The 17,067-nt window shown below is 41.0% G+C and overlaps 1 protein-coding gene across 1 annotated transcript in view; it reads right to left on the bottom strand.

Moving 5' to 3' along the window:
* Positions 1-722: 722 nt before the first annotated feature.
* Positions 723-17,067, bottom strand: part of PLA2G7 (phospholipase A2 group VII) — a 41,987-nt gene continuing 25,642 nt past the window's right edge. Inside the window, exons 3-12 of the mRNA XM_036317239.1 lie at positions 13,293-13,414; positions 12,727-12,871; positions 10,857-10,950; positions 8,756-8,824; positions 7,872-7,998; positions 6,672-6,776; positions 5,508-5,599; positions 4,140-4,310; positions 1,591-1,739; positions 723-1,167 (exon numbers count right to left, since the gene is read on the bottom strand). Coding sequence (XP_036173132.1) covers positions 1,037-1,167; positions 1,591-1,739; positions 4,140-4,310; positions 5,508-5,599; positions 6,672-6,776; positions 7,872-7,998; positions 8,756-8,824; positions 10,857-10,950; positions 12,727-12,871; positions 13,293-13,414 — 1,205 coding nt within the window. The 3' untranslated portion in view covers positions 723-1,036. The remainder of the gene's footprint in view (positions 1,168-1,590; positions 1,740-4,139; positions 4,311-5,507; positions 5,600-6,671; positions 6,777-7,871; positions 7,999-8,755; positions 8,825-10,856; positions 10,951-12,726; positions 12,872-13,292; positions 13,415-17,067) is intronic.

The raw sequence follows: 17,067 nt of genomic DNA, 5'->3' as shown, positions 1-17,067 counted from the left end.
AGTACTACCTATATAATTAAAAACATTTATTAAATAAAAATAAATGAAGACCAGCCGATGTGACCTAGTTGGTTGAGCACCATCCTATGCACCAAGAGGTCACTGGGTCAATTCCCGTCAAGGCCCATGCCCAGGTTTCTGGCTCAATCCCCAGTAGGGGGCATGCAGGAGGCAGCTGATCAATGTTTCTCTTTCATCGATGTTTCTATCTCTCTCCTTCTCTCTTCCTCTCTCTCTAAAAATTAGTAACAGTAAAAAAAATATTTAAAAACATAATAATAAAACATAAAAATAAATAAAATAATTGAAAAATAAAGCAGTTAAAAGTCACTCTGAATGTTTTCTTAGTTAACCCTGCCTTTGGTGAATAACTAACTGAATGTGTTATGTAGCTGGTATTTCTGCTCTGTCTTATGCACCTTTCTTTCATAAGTAGAATCCACCACGAATAAACCATTAAAAAAATGCAAACAAATTACCCACTTCTTTTAATCTGCTTTAATATGTTGCCCTTGCCCTGTCTCCAATAATCTTACCCTTGTCCATGCCCCACTTAGTTATCATGTTCAATTGTATAGTATCAAATTATATAGTATCATTGTGGTAAAACAATGGCTTTATTACCTGCTTGACCTAATTTTTCTTAACATGACCAAAAATCAAAGGGAAGTGCTGCCAAATTTTATCCAGATTACCATGTTGCTGAAATAATAAAAAAAGAGGCAAGAAAATCTCTTTTTATTTTTTTAGGGAGTGTTATGCCCTTACAACAATTTTTTCATTGGCATTGTGCCTGTTTTAATATCCTTGTTCATTAATGTAATGTAAAAACAGTTATTAACTTGATACTAAAAAAGGATCACTTAGTAAAAGTAAAATTTAGGCTGGTATGATTTTTACATAATGTAGTCTCCCCTTATATTTAAAGGAAAAAAATTAATCCAAATTTCAGTCACTATTATGGTATAGCCATACAACACACACTTTCAAACAGTTTTAAAATAAGACTTTTTAAAAAGCACGTTTGATCTCAATTCTATTCCTCTAAACTTGTAGAATTCTGTAGAGCGCCATGGTGGTTGGTTACGTCAACATTGGTCCCTGGAATAAGGTGATCGTCTTTCCCTTCAATCAAATAATCCCATTTATCAAAATCTTTCTGAAGTCCTGTAAAATATAAATGTTAATAAACATTGAACTTTTGAGAGTGTTGAACAGTTGAGTGCCACTAGGTGGCAACATAGCATCACAAATTACATAATCTGTGTATTGCTCAGGGAGACAAGGTAGCCTGTGCCCAGCTGCTGCATCTGAACGAGATGGGATGGAAGCAACATGCACAGTATCCTCAACATGGAAGCCTGCCCCAGTCTCACCAGAAGACTGTTGGCTCTAACGGGTACACTTACTGTCTGATAATATAGTATGCAATGCTGCAAAATTAAATTTTCTCAAGTTCTCAAACTGATTTGACTGCTATGTTAAATTGTAAACTACTGGAAACTTAACGTGAGACTAGTGCTGTAATAAAAGGCAGTTTTGTTCTGAGAATCATCCGGTTTGTGGAATGAAAGAATATTTGTTTCTTACCTAAATGCTTTTGTAAGAATGCTAATGAAGCTTTGTTGGTAAGATCCATAGCGACTTCTGAGTCTATTTTTCCTTTTAATGTGAATAAGTATCCAACTGTTTTGCCAGTTGCAAAAGTGAAGTCAGCAAAATTCTGATGGACTGAACCCCTGAAAGATAAATGAGACATTTACAAATCACATTGTTTATAGTTAGAGTGCAGGAGATATGGGCCTGGTTGACTTTTTTTTTTATTTTTAAATTGATCTTTAAAGAGAGAGGAAGGGCCAGGGAGAGAGAGAAACATCAATGTGAGAGCAAAACATTCATCAGATGCCTCCAGGAGGCCCTCACAGGGGATTGAGCCTGCAACCTGGCATGTGTCCTGGCAGGGAATCAAACTGGTGACCTTTCAGTGCCCAGGACAACACCCAACCAGCTGAGCTACACCAGCCAGGGCCTGGATGACTTATTTACCGAAAACCAAGGAAACAATATTTATCAATTTGATATGATTTTTGAGGGTCACAGACTGTTCATTTAGGGATCCTATATATTTGTCTTCCCTTCTAGATAAACAATTCAAAGATCCTATTTTTGCTTGGCATCTTGTCTTTAAAAGAAATGATTCCAGCTTTTTAAGGGGCTGGAATACTTGCAATTTCAGTAGATGGAATGTGTTATATGTTGAACTCAGAGCCAGAAGCCTGCTCCCTTACTGCAACCACTTAACTTGATATCTATTTGATATCTAATCAAGCCACTTTGGATTTAAGCCTTGGATTAAGTAGATTAGAAAACATGTTTTCTTGTATTGTTTAAAATGTAAGCACCTTCCAAATACCAAGCTGCATGTTAAATTCACCAACAGCCTACCATCATATAGGATGGCCTTTTTATTGCTCATTTTCTATTACCTCCGGGACACTTGACACTTGATTTTATTGCATTTTTTTTTCCTCTTTGTTTCCTTGACATTATGCCTGCCCCTTTCCTTGTACTCTGTTCTTTTCTGGCTCTTCACCTAAAATGTAGGCATTTCTCAAGGTTCTATTCTCAGACCATTTCTCTTCTCACTTTGCGGTCTCATCCATGCCAAAGGTTTCATCCATAACATATAAAGTCTATGCATTTCCAATTTGTGGCCAGACAGCTCTACCCATATTTCCCAATCTCAAGCTGAGAAATACCAAATTAAAATACATTTTTTCAGGCCCCACATGATGCAATTCTTTTTTTTTTCCCGACTTTGCTGCTGCTTATAAGCAAACTGTGACTCCTCTTAGCTATCACTACTCAAAACAGAACCACTTGGCACCTGCTCACTCTTCCCTGAATTCCAATCAAAACTTGAGCATGGGACTCATAAAGAAGGTAGACACAGGGTCAGGGAAAAGCAGAAGCCTGGATGCTACCCACAGTAGAGTATGGCTAAGGAGAAGGAGAGGGTGGGGGGAAAGGATGGAGCCCTCTAAATGACAGGGGAAGAGTAGGGCTGGGTAGCCTGGAGAAGAGAAATAGGTGTCCTCAACAATATCGAATGGATGCAGAGAGAAAGGCTGAAACTGCACATAGACTGCTGGGCTTTTAAAGCCTCGGCAGGGCCAGCTTCAGCAAGGGGGGGGGGGGGGGTGGCGTTTGGGAAGCTAGACCACAGGAGTCAAGAGTAACTGTAAGTAAGCACATGCAATATTAAATATAAGCTATTCTTTCAAGATTTCTAGTAGCAAAAGGAAGAAAAAGAGTGCCTAGTAAGGAAGTGGGGTGAAGGACAGGTTAGGCATTCTATATTATTTCTCCTTTAGAATTAGACTTGCATGTGCAAATATGCTACATTGAAGTCCTTTCCTTATCTGGACATTTCCTCGCTCTGTCTAAACTCTCTCCATCCTTCAACACCCAATTCTACTCCCATCTCTTCCAAGCAGCCTTTTCTGACTACATCAGTTGGAAAAGACCTCTCCATTCTGTGATCCCAAAGTGCTCATTGCCTGTACTATATATTTTCTCCCTGGAAATAAACCCGTTTCATATAGGAGAGGGATGAGCACTATCTTTGCTTTGTAACATCCCATTGTGAGTCCAAAACTTTTTTGGGATTTCGTTTTCACATCGATGATATAAGCATATTGCCAGCACTTAGGGGACCCCATTATAGTTTGGGGAATTTATAAGTTTGTATTCTTCCCAAATAGGTAAACATATTGCCGGTCTGAACCGATGCTCCGACTTTTTTCCTAAAGAGTTCCTACTCTAGCTTGGTGATGGAACACTTTTCTCTGCCCGGACCCCAAAATGTGTAAGCTTGCTCTTGTGTTTACATGAAAGTGGCAAGCACCCTAGCGTGCATTTTAATTATCAGTATATGGGCCACATATAGTAACACCACTTGAACATTTGCATTTTAAAAAGAGTAAATCTAAATGCACTTAGAACCTGAGATTTTTTTAATATTCTCACTTATTGAAAGTCTACACAACAAATTTAACAGTCCTTTAATGGCGGATATCTGTTGTGGTTTATCCAAGTTTCAAGTTTCTATTTCAGATAATGAAGTCAGTTGCTATTACCTGATTGTGATCATTTTCCTTTCTTTACCAGGTGCGTAGCATTTTTTCATTTTTATGATATTAGCAGGATATTGGAACGCTTCAGAGTTGATAAAAAAGAGGGGCTGAGAAAACTTGGAACATACTTCCTCATTCAGGGGCATCATCCATGCATCCAGGGCAATACCGCACCTGCAGGTGTTTGTTGAGATGATAACGGAAGGCTGGTTACACACTGGCAAACATACAGGTCTTTCTACTAAAGCCAGGACTAATGGACACACCACACTGGCCCATGATGGTATTGTGCTTCATGTGAGAAGGAGATATGATTAGCTTTATAAGGTCGCAGATGTGGAAATATGTAATCATTTTCTTTAGGAGGCATTTAGGAATTGGGACTTTTAGAACGATATATAATCTTTAAAATTTTCATTCATTTTAATATTATTTTCAAAATAAATTTTTGAAAAGTAGTGATTTCTTCAAAATTGTGGTGTCTGAAAAAATTCCCTGCACGCATTATTGCTCCTATGTTTCCAGACTTTCTGGATACTCCATAGTCTATTTATTATATCTTTTCTTAGAGTAACAGTTGGACCCATCGCTTTATATTTAGAGGTGCTGTACCTGGAAAATTGTCTGGGCATTGATGAAAAAAATGGGCATATCTCTGGAAATATTACTAACTTTCTTATTTCTTTATTTTTTATTTTATTGTTTATAGTATACAGATGCTCTCAGTTACTAACTTTCTTTTTACAAGTCAGTTTATCCTATGTTTCTTGACATTTTGGACACTGTTTTATGTGCTAAATGGACTAAGGAAGAGAAACCCCTTCTACTGAAACAGATTTTAAGAATTCGAGATGGAGTTTCACAAGTGATCCTCCCTTTCTATATGGTGGGCTCTACGTGAGCTCATCAGTCTGGGATGAAGTACTTCAAGGCAGAAAATATATCCTTATGTTAGCACACTGGAGTATTTCAGACCTCACTCCAAATTAAAAATGAAAAAATAATTAAAAATGCCCTGCTTACTAGGGAAATCTGGACTATAAGATGGCTACATTATTATCACAATCTTATGTCGCTGATAAAATGTGTATATAAAGGTACATTTCCAAGTGAAAATGTTAAGCCCTCAAACAGATGAATAAGAATGAGGGAAAATATGTGGGGAAGGGAAAGTTTATAACAGCAGTGAAATCAGATATTTTCTGCTTAGGAAAGTTCACAGAGAGTATTTAATAGAGGCACAAGAATAGACTTGTAGGCCTCAAAGGGTCCCTTCCTTACTAAGAATTTGATAAAATTGTATTTCACGTGGGTTATCATTCCCCCTCTTCCAATAAATTACTGTTCTGTCTCTTCACCTCATTCTCTTACCTGAATCTCCGGTCATCGTGAAGAGCCTGAATAACTGTGGCTCCACCAAAAGAATGTCCCATTACTGCTATTTTATCTCTATCAATGGAGTCCTACGTGAAAAAGCATGATATGAATTGATAACTATCTCACAGGTTGTCAGAAAAATAGAGTGAATGATTTTGTTAATCAGGCAATTAGTATTCAATTCATGGGCATGGTTATACACCTTGATTTCTTATAAAGGAAATACACACATATACAAATATACACATATAGCACACACACATAATACATACATAGAAATACATCCGCACATATATATGATAAGCATTTGTAAAAGTTCAGAAGTGAACTTAATGGTCTTCCCAGTCACCCACACTTAAAACATCATCAATGCTGATTTCTCCCTCTCCCCAATTCATATTTATCACTTTGTGCATTTCATGAGGATTTATTGAGTGCCTGCTCTGTATTAGGCATTGTAGTTCATTTCCAGTGAGCTCATAGCCTATTGGGAAGGAAAGAAATACAGATGCATGATGCAAATACAATGGAGTGGAAGCAAGGAGTAGCCAGGATAGATAGCCAATCCAGGCCAGGGCTGGGCAGTGGGTCCAAGAAAGCTTCTCTTGGAGGAGGTGCTTCCTGACTTGAGTTGAAAATTAAGCAGCACTTAGTCAGGGTGGAGGGTGAGTCACGTTGCCAAGGGGATAACATGTACAAAGGCATGGAGATAAGAGAGAGAGTGGCGACCATCATCTTATGCTTAAACTCAAGTGCCTCTACTCCCTGTACTCCACCCTCCACACCCACTGTTGAGTCTTTGTCTATGATCTTCACTTGGTGTCATATTTTTTCCCCCCCAACATTGTATCTAAAAATTGTGGACCAGCTTTCCAGGATCAAGCTCAAAAACATGCAGAAGCCATCCAAGAAGTTACAGTACTTCTACCAGAGGTGTTAAGTTGAACCACGTGGAACTGCCATTTTTGTAGACTGACTATTGGCAACTGTATATACAGTTCAACCTAATGCATTTCTTCCTGTCCTAACACTTCACCTGTAATTTTTTTTTTTTGCAGCTCTTTATCATGTTGTACCCTGTATTACAGCAGAAAAGCAAACTCTAGAGAATAAAGAGCTAAGAACTACAGGACAGGGAAAAGGGCTTTCGTAGCTCACCTGCAGCTGTTGCATATCGAACTCTGAGTCTAATACATTCTTCACCGGTGTTCCAGAAAGCATCACATCGAGAGCCTGGGAACACTCTTTTGCTCTTTGTTTCACCTGATATGATTATTAGAAGAAGGAAATGACAAAGTAAAAAGTTGTAATACTTTACAACTATTGTAACGTTTGTGTAGAGCTTGTGTGTGGGAGCAATGGTCAGCTACTTATAAGCTGGCAATGTCTGAGCAGTAAGTGGTTAGAAAACAGCCCAGCATCATGATGCAGGCACCAGCCTTGTGGGGGCCACATCCCGGCTCGGTTGCTTAGCCACAGTGTGACCTCGGATGACTTCATCTCTCTGAGCTTCCTTTTACTGTCTAACGCTGCCTACCTACCCCAGTGACATTTGGATGGAATTCAATGCAATAACATATGTAAAGCACCCACAGGAAAGCCGTCACAGGGCTGGAGCCAGTGTGCTCGATTTCATTTAATCTTCCCAACAGCCCTGTGGGAAAGACACTAGTACTCGTTATTTTGTAACTGAGAAAACATGGAAGCAAAACAGGGACAGTAAATTAACTTGTCCAAGATGACGCCACTGAAAAGTGACGGCTCCAGGATTCAAATGTACAAAGTAGGATCCTAAGGCCCTAGACTCTTAATACTATGCTATACTCCCTCTCTGAAAAGTAGTCTTTCTTATGGGACTATGAATCTACCTTGAGATTTTAAAATGAGAAGTTGTAATGCAAAAGAATTCTGTATATTCATGGTCATCTCCCAGAATTTTGTCTGTCTTTGATTTCACAATGACCCACACATTTCACTAAGGCAGTGGTTCTCAACCTTCTGGCCCTTTAAATACAATTCCTCATGTTGTGACCCAACCATAAAATTATTTTCGTTGCTACTTCATAACTGTCATGTTGCTACTGTTATGAATGGTCATGTAAATATCTGATATGCAGGATGGTCTTAGGCGACCCCTGTGAAAGGGTCATTTGACGGCCAAAGGGGTCGCGACCCACAGGTTGAGAACCGCTGCACTAAGGGGATTGTATTACTCAGTGAACCTGCTGATGGATCTTGGGCGATGGGAAGTACGAGTGCAAGGAGCACAGCTTGCCGAGTATAAATCTAAATTAGCAAATGCCATCTTGGTGCCTGTGCGTTTTAGTCCCCACGCCACCTGCCCTGACCACAGTGTACCTGTGCATTTCGTAGAAGCACCTCATTCTCCCCTTGTTGTGGGGTTTTGAGATAGAGCCACGACTTGTTCCCTATTTCTGCAGCAGACTGGTCATTGAAATAGTATGTTGCAGAGGCGGATCCATCTCTTCAACACAAACAGAATCAATTACTTACACTTCCCCATCGCACCCATTTTCCTCTTTCCCACCCTTGACTCAAGGTCACTCTGACCTTCCTGACTTCCCTTTCTTCCTTTATACTGCATTTAAAAAAAAAAATCATGCACAGCCTGTGTGCTCAGGGTTGAGCATCGACCCATGAACCAGGAGGTCATGGTTCGATTCCGGTCAGGGCACATGCCCAGGTTGTGGGCTTGATCCCCAGTGGGGGGCGTGCAGGAGGCAGCCCAGCAATGATTCTCTCTCAGCATTGATGTTTCTATCTCTCTCCCTTCCTCTCTGAAATCAATAAAAATATTTAAACAAAAAATCAAAAAGGCCCTGAAGGGACTTCTAAGAAAAAGACATCATTGCGAGTAAACTCAACCCATTCTATCTTCCCAATTCCTGGAGGCCACGTTGAAAACTCCCTCCCAGAATCAAATCCAGCAATGTCACTTACTAGCTGTGTGGCTTTTGGCAGATAACGCTTTGCTGGCTTCCTTTTCCTCCTCCTTAGAACAGTGATAACGGTAGCCATCTCATAGGGTGGCTATGAGGATTACATGATGGTGTGCAAATACAGCACAAAATAAACCCTCTAGAAATGTTAGCTGCTTTTGTAATTCTTGAAGAGCTAGCTCAGTCTCCCTTGTTTCTTACCATATAGTCATCGCTGACCACCCAACATTTTCTGTCAACCTTTAGGAAAGTTAAACCCTAGCTACATCCCAGGTGACATACCTGTGTTCTACAGTAGCAACTATAAACCCATGAGATGCCAGGTCATTGCCAATTGCAGAATAAATTGTCCTTCAAAACAAAAAGAGGGGAGCATTCAACTGCCAGTCATGATTACAAGGTGGAGTTTACTAGTAAACTTGGGCTGTTACACCCTGGAGTAGTGCCCTGGAGTAAAGCAGAGAGCTGTGGTTCTCAAAGGGAGGCGATTTTGTCCCTCAGGATATTTGACATCTATTGTCATTTTCATTATCATGAGTTGGGGGAGGGTGCTACTGCCATCTGGTGGGTAGAGGCTCCGCTAAACATCCTACAATACACAGGACCACCTACCTCCACAACAAGAAATTATCCAGCCTAAAACATCAACAGTAGCAAGACTGAGAAACCCTGGTGCAATGATTATCAATACGGCCTTTGAGAGTTCTGAGTATTAATTGTGGCTCTGCCACTTACCAGTCACATGACTTTAGGTAATTATATTTCTGATTTTTTTGTCCTCACCTGTCAAGTGGGGCTAATAAAGGCTTTGCTGTAAGGTTTTAATAAGATAATGTGTGTAGGAAGGCAGTACTGTGTGGTGCTTAAGAGAATAGGATCTATCGTCCTGCCACTGTGTTTGAATCCTGGTTCCACCACTTGCTAGCTATCGACCTTGGATAAGTCACCTATCTTACCTCTGCCTTGGTTTTCTTTTATCTGTAGAAGGGTGATGCTATAACAGAACGGCATCTAGTGGGATGATTCTGAGGATTAAGTAGATTAGTACATTTTCAGTGCTGATAATAATGTCTAAAACAGAGTCATTACTGAGCATGTCAGCTGTTGATAGGGTGAGATGTTTAACAGTCATGTGCAAAGCCATTGCATTTGTAACCCCCTTCCATGTCTTCATTCTGCACAATCTTCTCATATCATGCATTCAGTAGAAAATGTCCATAAAGAATAAAAAGGAGGGAGGGAGGAACTATGTCTTCTACCCCTGAAGATCCAGGAACTTCAGGGACAATAATCTAGCACAGGGATCAGAAAACCTTTTCTGCAAAATGCCAGACAGTATATCTGTCCAGCTCTGTGCACCATACATTATGGTCACAACTACTCAACTCTGTTGTCATCACACAGAAGTAGCCACAGACAATGTGTAAAATGACCGTGTTCTTATATGACTTTACAGAAAAAGGTAGCAGGCTGGATTTGGCCGTGGGATTCTAATCAAATAAATAGCTAGACCACAATTAAAGAGCTGAAAATCATTTCTTACTGCAGATGCTACCCATCTGTTTTCTAGCTAAAAGCTACCTTTTATTCTCTGAAAGTTGCATAATTCTCTGAGGTGGAGGAAGGGAAGGCAGATGAGAAGATATAAGAAGAAAGTGGAAAGATATAAGAAGAAAGTGGAAAGGATGTAGTGATCATAAAAATAAGCCAGTCAGATATCACGTTATTGAGACCAGAGTTAACTAAAGAGCCCACCCAGCTCTGACCTCTCTGGATCCTTTGATGAACAACATTGGGTCAAGCACTATTTCCCCTGGCCTTTTAGAACTATGGGTATGCTATAGTCTGAGACTTCATACCCAATCAACCTTTAGGAAAGTTAAAGCCGTGCCACATACCAGGTGACATACCTGTGTTCTATAGTAGCAACTATAAACCCCTGTTTCTCATCTCCTTCCCAAATGTGCACCCTGAATCACGATCTGAAGGCTCTCCCCATCCCTTCCTGATCATTCCCCTCTATCCTTCATAGGCATTTCTCTCAGTAACTGTCTTTCACAGCTAATCCAATCTTGGTGTCTATTTCTCAGGGGCCCTGAACTAACACAGTATATTCTGAGAGTATAAATATTGTAATACAGAAGGACAACAGCCAAAAATGCAACGCCCTCTCTCCTCTGTTGTGAGGCTAAGCTCCAGGAGCTGGTAGGTGGAAAAGACAGGGCTTGGACTGATCAATAATAGATTATAGCCAATTCTTGAGGAACCCCAACTCCTCCAGGATAGGGGCCTGCATGACACTCCAAAATCTGCTATTTCTTTTGGGGCTGGGGGAATACATTGATCCCTCATGGCTGAAATTGTTCAACCTCTCAAACTTTACCTGAATGCTCCAAGACCATGAGATAAAACAACCAGTGGGTATTTTTCACCAGTCCTCACAGGAGCATTCCAGCTTGCAGGCGTTGTTTTTGAACCTAGATAGCAATGAAAGATTATAAATAGGAGTTTTTACTTGAATGTTGCTGGTTAATTTAACTTACATCTCCTTACTATAAAATCCTGACCCATGGAATTTATATTTTTATGCATTAATAGCACATTTGTTAAAAATTCTCCTACTAGATACCCACCAACCAAGGACCTGAACCATGTGGTTTTTCCTAAGACCACAGGATCATTAGTTATCAGTTCTCCTTGCCAGCTCTGAGCTTAAGGTGAGACATTTTACTACTTATGGGCATATTTAAGAAGGCTGTTCCTTACTATCAATGCCAGGTTTTGGAAAAATTTCAAAGGGAATGCTCTAAAAACAAACTAAACCTCAGGGACATTACACTGAAAGCCAGAATCTTCTAATAGGAGACTCCTCTCATTCTACGTGGGTCATGATCAAGAGAAAGGTGAAGAGACCATTGACTTCATACTCAGATGTGGCTTTAGATACAGCTCTGCCATGATCACTAGCTATTGACCGTGGGCAAGGTAAGAGAACTGTCTAAGCTAAAGAGTCACTTTCTCTTTTAAAAAAACATATTTTATTGATTTTTTACAGAGAGAAAGGGAGAGGGATAGAGAGTTAGAAACATCAATGAGAGAGAAACATCAATCAGCTGCCTCCTGCACACCCCCTACTGGGGATGTGCCCGCAACCAAGGTACATGCCCTTGACCGGAATCGAACCTGGGACCCTTGAGTCTAAAGGCTGACGCTCTATCCACTGAGACAAACCAGTTAGGGCTAAAGATTCATTTTCTATAAAAGGAAGGAAATGATACCTATCTCATCAAGTTTCTTGTGAGGATTATGTTTAAGTGGTAACACATGTAAAGCACCTATGCAGTCAATAGTAAGGGGCACAAACATGGAAAATATTGTCTTCCCTTCCTTCACTTCTCAATTGTCATTGTTTTCATCAACTGTGTTTCATTTTCTCACCTATAACATGGAGATGTGATCATGAAGCCCGAATGTGACGATTGCTACAGAAGTGACCTATAAGTTATTCAAGCACCACAAAGATGTGTAGTTTTTTAAGAAAACTCCAAAAAGATGTTTAAAATAAATGCCAAAAGCTGTAGGTAGTTTTTAGGGGGAAATCTGAAGATATAGTTGACACCAGCCCAACAGTAGTGTCTGGTCAAACAGATAAGAAAGGAAAGTCTATACTCATGAAAGTAGACAAATTAAGTGATGACTGCATATCAGATTGTCTTTGGAAGAGAGGCTGGTCCCTTGGGTGTGGGTGATGGGAATGAGAGTAGAATCTCCTCATTTATGCTCAGTAGGAAATTAGCTTTCGCTCCTTAGTTTGAGATTTGGGAATTATGGTGGCTTCTACTTTTTTTTCTCTTGTTGTTGGCCTGTAGAAAGCACTTTAGCACAGAGCATAAGGGATAGTAGTTGCATCGGCCCAGCTGCTGCTTTCACCATATTATTGCTCCCCCACAATATGTAAGAAGAAAACGAAAGACCTGCCACTGAGAGATGTTAGAGATGTTAGAGCCAGTCTGAAAGTCTGATACTTTCATTCCCTCCACCCATCCCATCATATTCAGAATGGACAATATGAGAACCCTCGATTCACTGATAGCTACCTGGCCTTTGACCTTTTAAGAAATATATACTTGCTTTGTCATCTTAAGTTAGACTGATGAAAATCTACTTTGGTCTTTAACTGCCTGAAACAGTCGCTGTTTCCAAGACTGTCTTATATTCTGGAGTGTATAAAGCAGGGTCAGCAGAAATCTTACCAAATAATAAGCTCAAAATGTTGCCCATAATCCAGTGTGTTCCAAGAAATTTACTAAGACCAAAAAAATATTCCTTGTTTGGGATCCACACGGTGTCAGGGAGATCATTATCTTGGGATGGATAATACAGACGCAAGAAGGTGCCCTGTAGAGGAAAAAAATTAATGCAATTTTAGTCAAGTCACTTCTCAGATTCCAACAGCTATTTTATTGGGGACACAAATACCTCTGTTGCTCACGAAAGAAGTCCAGAGAACTTTTTAAGCTGCTGTCATGATTGAATAGCCAAAAGAGAAGAGAAATAACAACAACAAGCTTTCGTGGTGAAAAGAAAGTGAGCCTGGTTTCAGCCATTAAGGAAGGGGAAAATTAGAGTTTATAGTTAAGTTAATCAGATGACAGCAATGAATTGGGGAATGACTTAACTCAAAAAAGGCTTCCCATGAAGCAGTACAAATGGCAACGTGAGTCATTCTCAGGTGAGGGCAAGGTCAACTTTCAAAACCTCTAGGGAGTCATAGCAAGTCAATATTCCAATACAAGGGTAAGTGGTTTTAAAGCATCACCTGTTTAGTATATGTAGACATCAAGTCTGTACAACCGACAGGATAAGGTCCACTTCCTTTGGGGATTTTACTCTGGCCCATGATTGCAGCAGCCATCAGAGCTTGTATTTTATTGATCCGTGCTGAAAAACAGGTGCATGTTATCTCACTTGTCACTCATTATGCCCCAGATTTTATTATGCAAAGAAATTCCAAAGGAATCAAGTTCCCGCCCATAGTGTCTAGTCTCCTTCATTACTTTACTAACTAGAAAAATATATAAGTAATTATTGAGAACCTGCTGTATGCCAAGTACTATGTGAGAAAAAAGATGGAGGTAGACATAGGCCTTCTCACGAGATACTTAGCACTATCACCTTCTGATACTTACAGCCTTGCCCTTACCTTCTGCTCCAATGCAGACCATATTAAAGACCATTTCCCAAATCTGTTTCCCCTAAACATGAACCTTATCTCATATTTCTGATTTGTGCTTACAATTTCCCATTTCGTATCCCCACCTGATGTCCTTCCATAGGAACATCAAAGCCAATGGTCCAAAATAAAACTAAATGACATCTTCCCAACTTCACTGCCTCATCCGCCAACCACAAACCTGGGATCATCTCTCCTTCCTACCTCTCTCTCGCAAACTCCCTACATCCAACCAAGTCTCAATTTCTAACATTTGTTTTTAGCTTAGGGTTCTCTTTCCAATATACCCCTGACCCTCTGGCTCAACTGTCTCATACAGACCGTCCCTGTCTCTTGATTAGACAGTTACCATCTCTCCTAACTGTTCTATTCACTTTGGAACTTAGCCTTTTTAAATGCATAGTTCACCCAGATCCTGGAGTGATTAAAACACAAAGCTCACCAGTCAATTCTTTGTAAAATCCTTCAATGGCTTCCTACCACCACATGGTTTTTCTTGAAGATGGAATGTACTGGAATCTTTCTGGAAGGCAGTTTGTAGGTGATTTAAATCTACACATACCTTCCTAAGCTACTTCCATTGTTACTTGAGGCACAAGTATGGCCTTTCCTCCCAGTGTTCTGGGGTTAAAACGTGTTCATAGGCACACAAGTTTAACCCCCAATTCCTGGGCACTGTAAGAAAGACCCTCCATGATCCAGAGTTCCACTACCTTGTACTCTTCTGCTTTTTTCCTGTATCTCCCTTCCATGTGCTCCAGGGCTCCTGAGTGACACACAGGGCTGTATGATACCTCTGCACCTTGATAAATGTTATTCCCTGTGTTTGAAATCCTCGTAGCAAAATCCTATTCAACCTTTAACATCTGGATTAGTTTTCAGGTCTTCTCTAATACCTTTTCTGATCCCCAAGAAGTAATCATTTTATCCTCAGTATTAAATCAATTCCCTGTATATGTTTTTAGCATTCTTCATATCATATTTTATTAAAATTATGTGTTTGCACACTCAGTCTCCCATAGTGGGCTATTTCTATTTTTTTTTTTAATATATTTTTTATTGATTAAGATATTACATATGTGTCCTTGTCCCCACGTTACCCTCTACCCCCCCCCACACCCCCCGCTCATGCCCTCACCCCCCCGTTGTCCATGTCCATTGGTTAGGCCTATATGCTTGCATATAAGTCCTTTGGTTGATCTTTCCCCCTTACCCCCACCCTCCCCTACCTTTCCTCCAAGTCCCGACAGTCCAATCAATGCCTCTCCGTCTCTGGATCAGTCCTTGTTCATCAGCTTATGTTGTTCATTATATTCCACAAATGAGTGAGATCCTGTGGTATTTATCCGCTCTCCAGTTCCATCCATGCTGTGGCAAATGGTAAGAGTTCCTTTTTCTTCTTCCTCTTCTTAAAGAATACCTTTCAGCATTTCATATAATGCTGGTTTGGTGGTGATGAACTCCTTTAGCTTTTTCTTATCTGTGAAGTTCTTTATCTGACCTTCTATTCTGAATGATAGCTTTGCTGGATAAAGTAATCTTGGTTGCAGGTTCTTGCTATTCATCACTTTGAATATTTCTTGCCACTCTCTTCTGGCCTGCATGGTTTCTGTTGAGAAATCAGCTGACAGTCGTATGGGTACTCCCTTGTAGGTAACTGACTGTCTTTCTCTTGCTGCTTTTAAGATTCTCTCTTTATCTTTTGCTCTTGGCATTTTAATTATGATGTGTCTTGGTGTGGTCCTCTTTGGATTCCTTTTGTTTGGGGTTCTCTGTGCTTCCTGGACTTGTAAGTCCATTTCTTTCACCAGGTAGGGGAAGTTTTCTGTCATTATTTCTTCAAAAAGGTTTTCAATATCTTGCCCTCTCTCTCCTTCTGGTACCCCTATAATTCTGATGTTGGTACACTTGAAGTTGTCCCAGAGGTTCTTTACACTATCTTCATATTTTTGGAATCTCTTTTCTTTTTTCTTTTTCGGTTGGGTATTTTTTGTTTCTTTGTATTTCAAATCTTTGACTTGATTCTTGGGATCCTCTTGTCTGCTGCTGGATCTCTGTAAATTATTCTTTATTTCAGTCAGTGTATGCTTAATTTCTAGTTGGTCCTTTTTCATGTCCTCCATGGTCTCACTATACTTATTGAGGGATTCATTAAATTTATCGGCGGTTTCCATAAAATTCTTGAAAAACCTTATAAATGTGGCCTTGAACTCTATATCCAATCGTTTGCTTTCCTCCATTTCTGCCATTTGTGACCTGTTTCTTTGTCTCCGCATTTTGGCAGCTTCCCTGTGTTGATAGAGTGGCCCTGCGCGCCAGGTGTCCTGTAGGGCCCAGTAGCTCAGCCTCCCCAGTTACCTGGGGTGGACACTCTTGGTGCACTCTTGGTGCCTTGGTTGTTGTGGAATCACTGGGAGGAATTGACCTCCAGGCCAATTGGCTGTGAGAATCAGCTGTGTCTAAAGTGGGAGAACTTCTGTGCTGAAGACACCCTTCTGGGGCAAGACTTGCTTCAGTGGGGCTTTGGTGCTCACTGAGTCTGCTCCCTGAGTGTGTCCCTTATGGATCTGAGGAGTTGCAGTCTGGATGGTCCCCCCCTGACCACTGGGTACAGTGGCTCCTGGATCTAAGGAGGTGCTAATTCAGCCTCTGCCTGAGGCCACACAGCAGGAGCCACGAAGAGGCTCAGCTGTGAAGCAATGCAAGCCGCTGCGGGGCCTTGGGCCTTCTCTTGGAAGTTCCGGGTCTGCCTGGCTGGGCTGCAGTTAGGTACATTCACATGCAAAAGCCTCTGCCGCAGCCTGGGTGGGGCGGGGTCTCAGGGAATCAAAGGGCGGATCAGGGAGCTATGGCTGATTCTCCGCCCAGAGTTGCGGGTCTCAGTGACCCGCTAATTGCTGCAAGCACCTCTGAGGGAAAGCCGCCTTCAAGTTCGCCCGCTGCCGGACAGACCAGCTTCTCCCAGTATGAGACCTGGGTCCCCAGAGACTTCCCGGAACCGGAGTTCAGAGCAGTCGGGAGCTTGTGATTCAAAAAGACAGCCGCGTCCTCAGGTGCCACCCCCTTTCCTCGCGCGCGCGAGCCGCCGTACCTCTGCACTTCACCTCCGCAGCGCCTCTGGCTCTCAGCGTGCTTTTCTTTCCTTCTAGTTGTAGAATTTACACTCAGCCAGCCTTTCTGTTGTTCTGGATGATGTTTGCTCAGTCCTTTGCGGTAATTTTCAATTGTTGTGTGAGGCGACAATTTCCCGGTGTTTACCTATGCCGCCATCTTAGTTTCTCTCGTGGGCTATTTCTTAAGAGCTGTATCCATGTTTTGGTATCCTCAGATCTACATGGTCAGTGCTCAATAAATATTTGTG

Source organism: Myotis myotis, unplaced genomic scaffold (genome assembly GCF_014108235.1).
Source record: "Myotis myotis isolate mMyoMyo1 unplaced genomic scaffold, mMyoMyo1.p scaffold_m19_p_7, whole genome shotgun sequence".
Classification (NCBI taxonomy): domain Eukaryota; kingdom Metazoa; phylum Chordata; class Mammalia; order Chiroptera; family Vespertilionidae; genus Myotis; species Myotis myotis.
The sequence above is the reverse complement of the archived record's forward strand: the minus strand, read 5'-3'. Positions and strand labels throughout refer to the sequence as shown.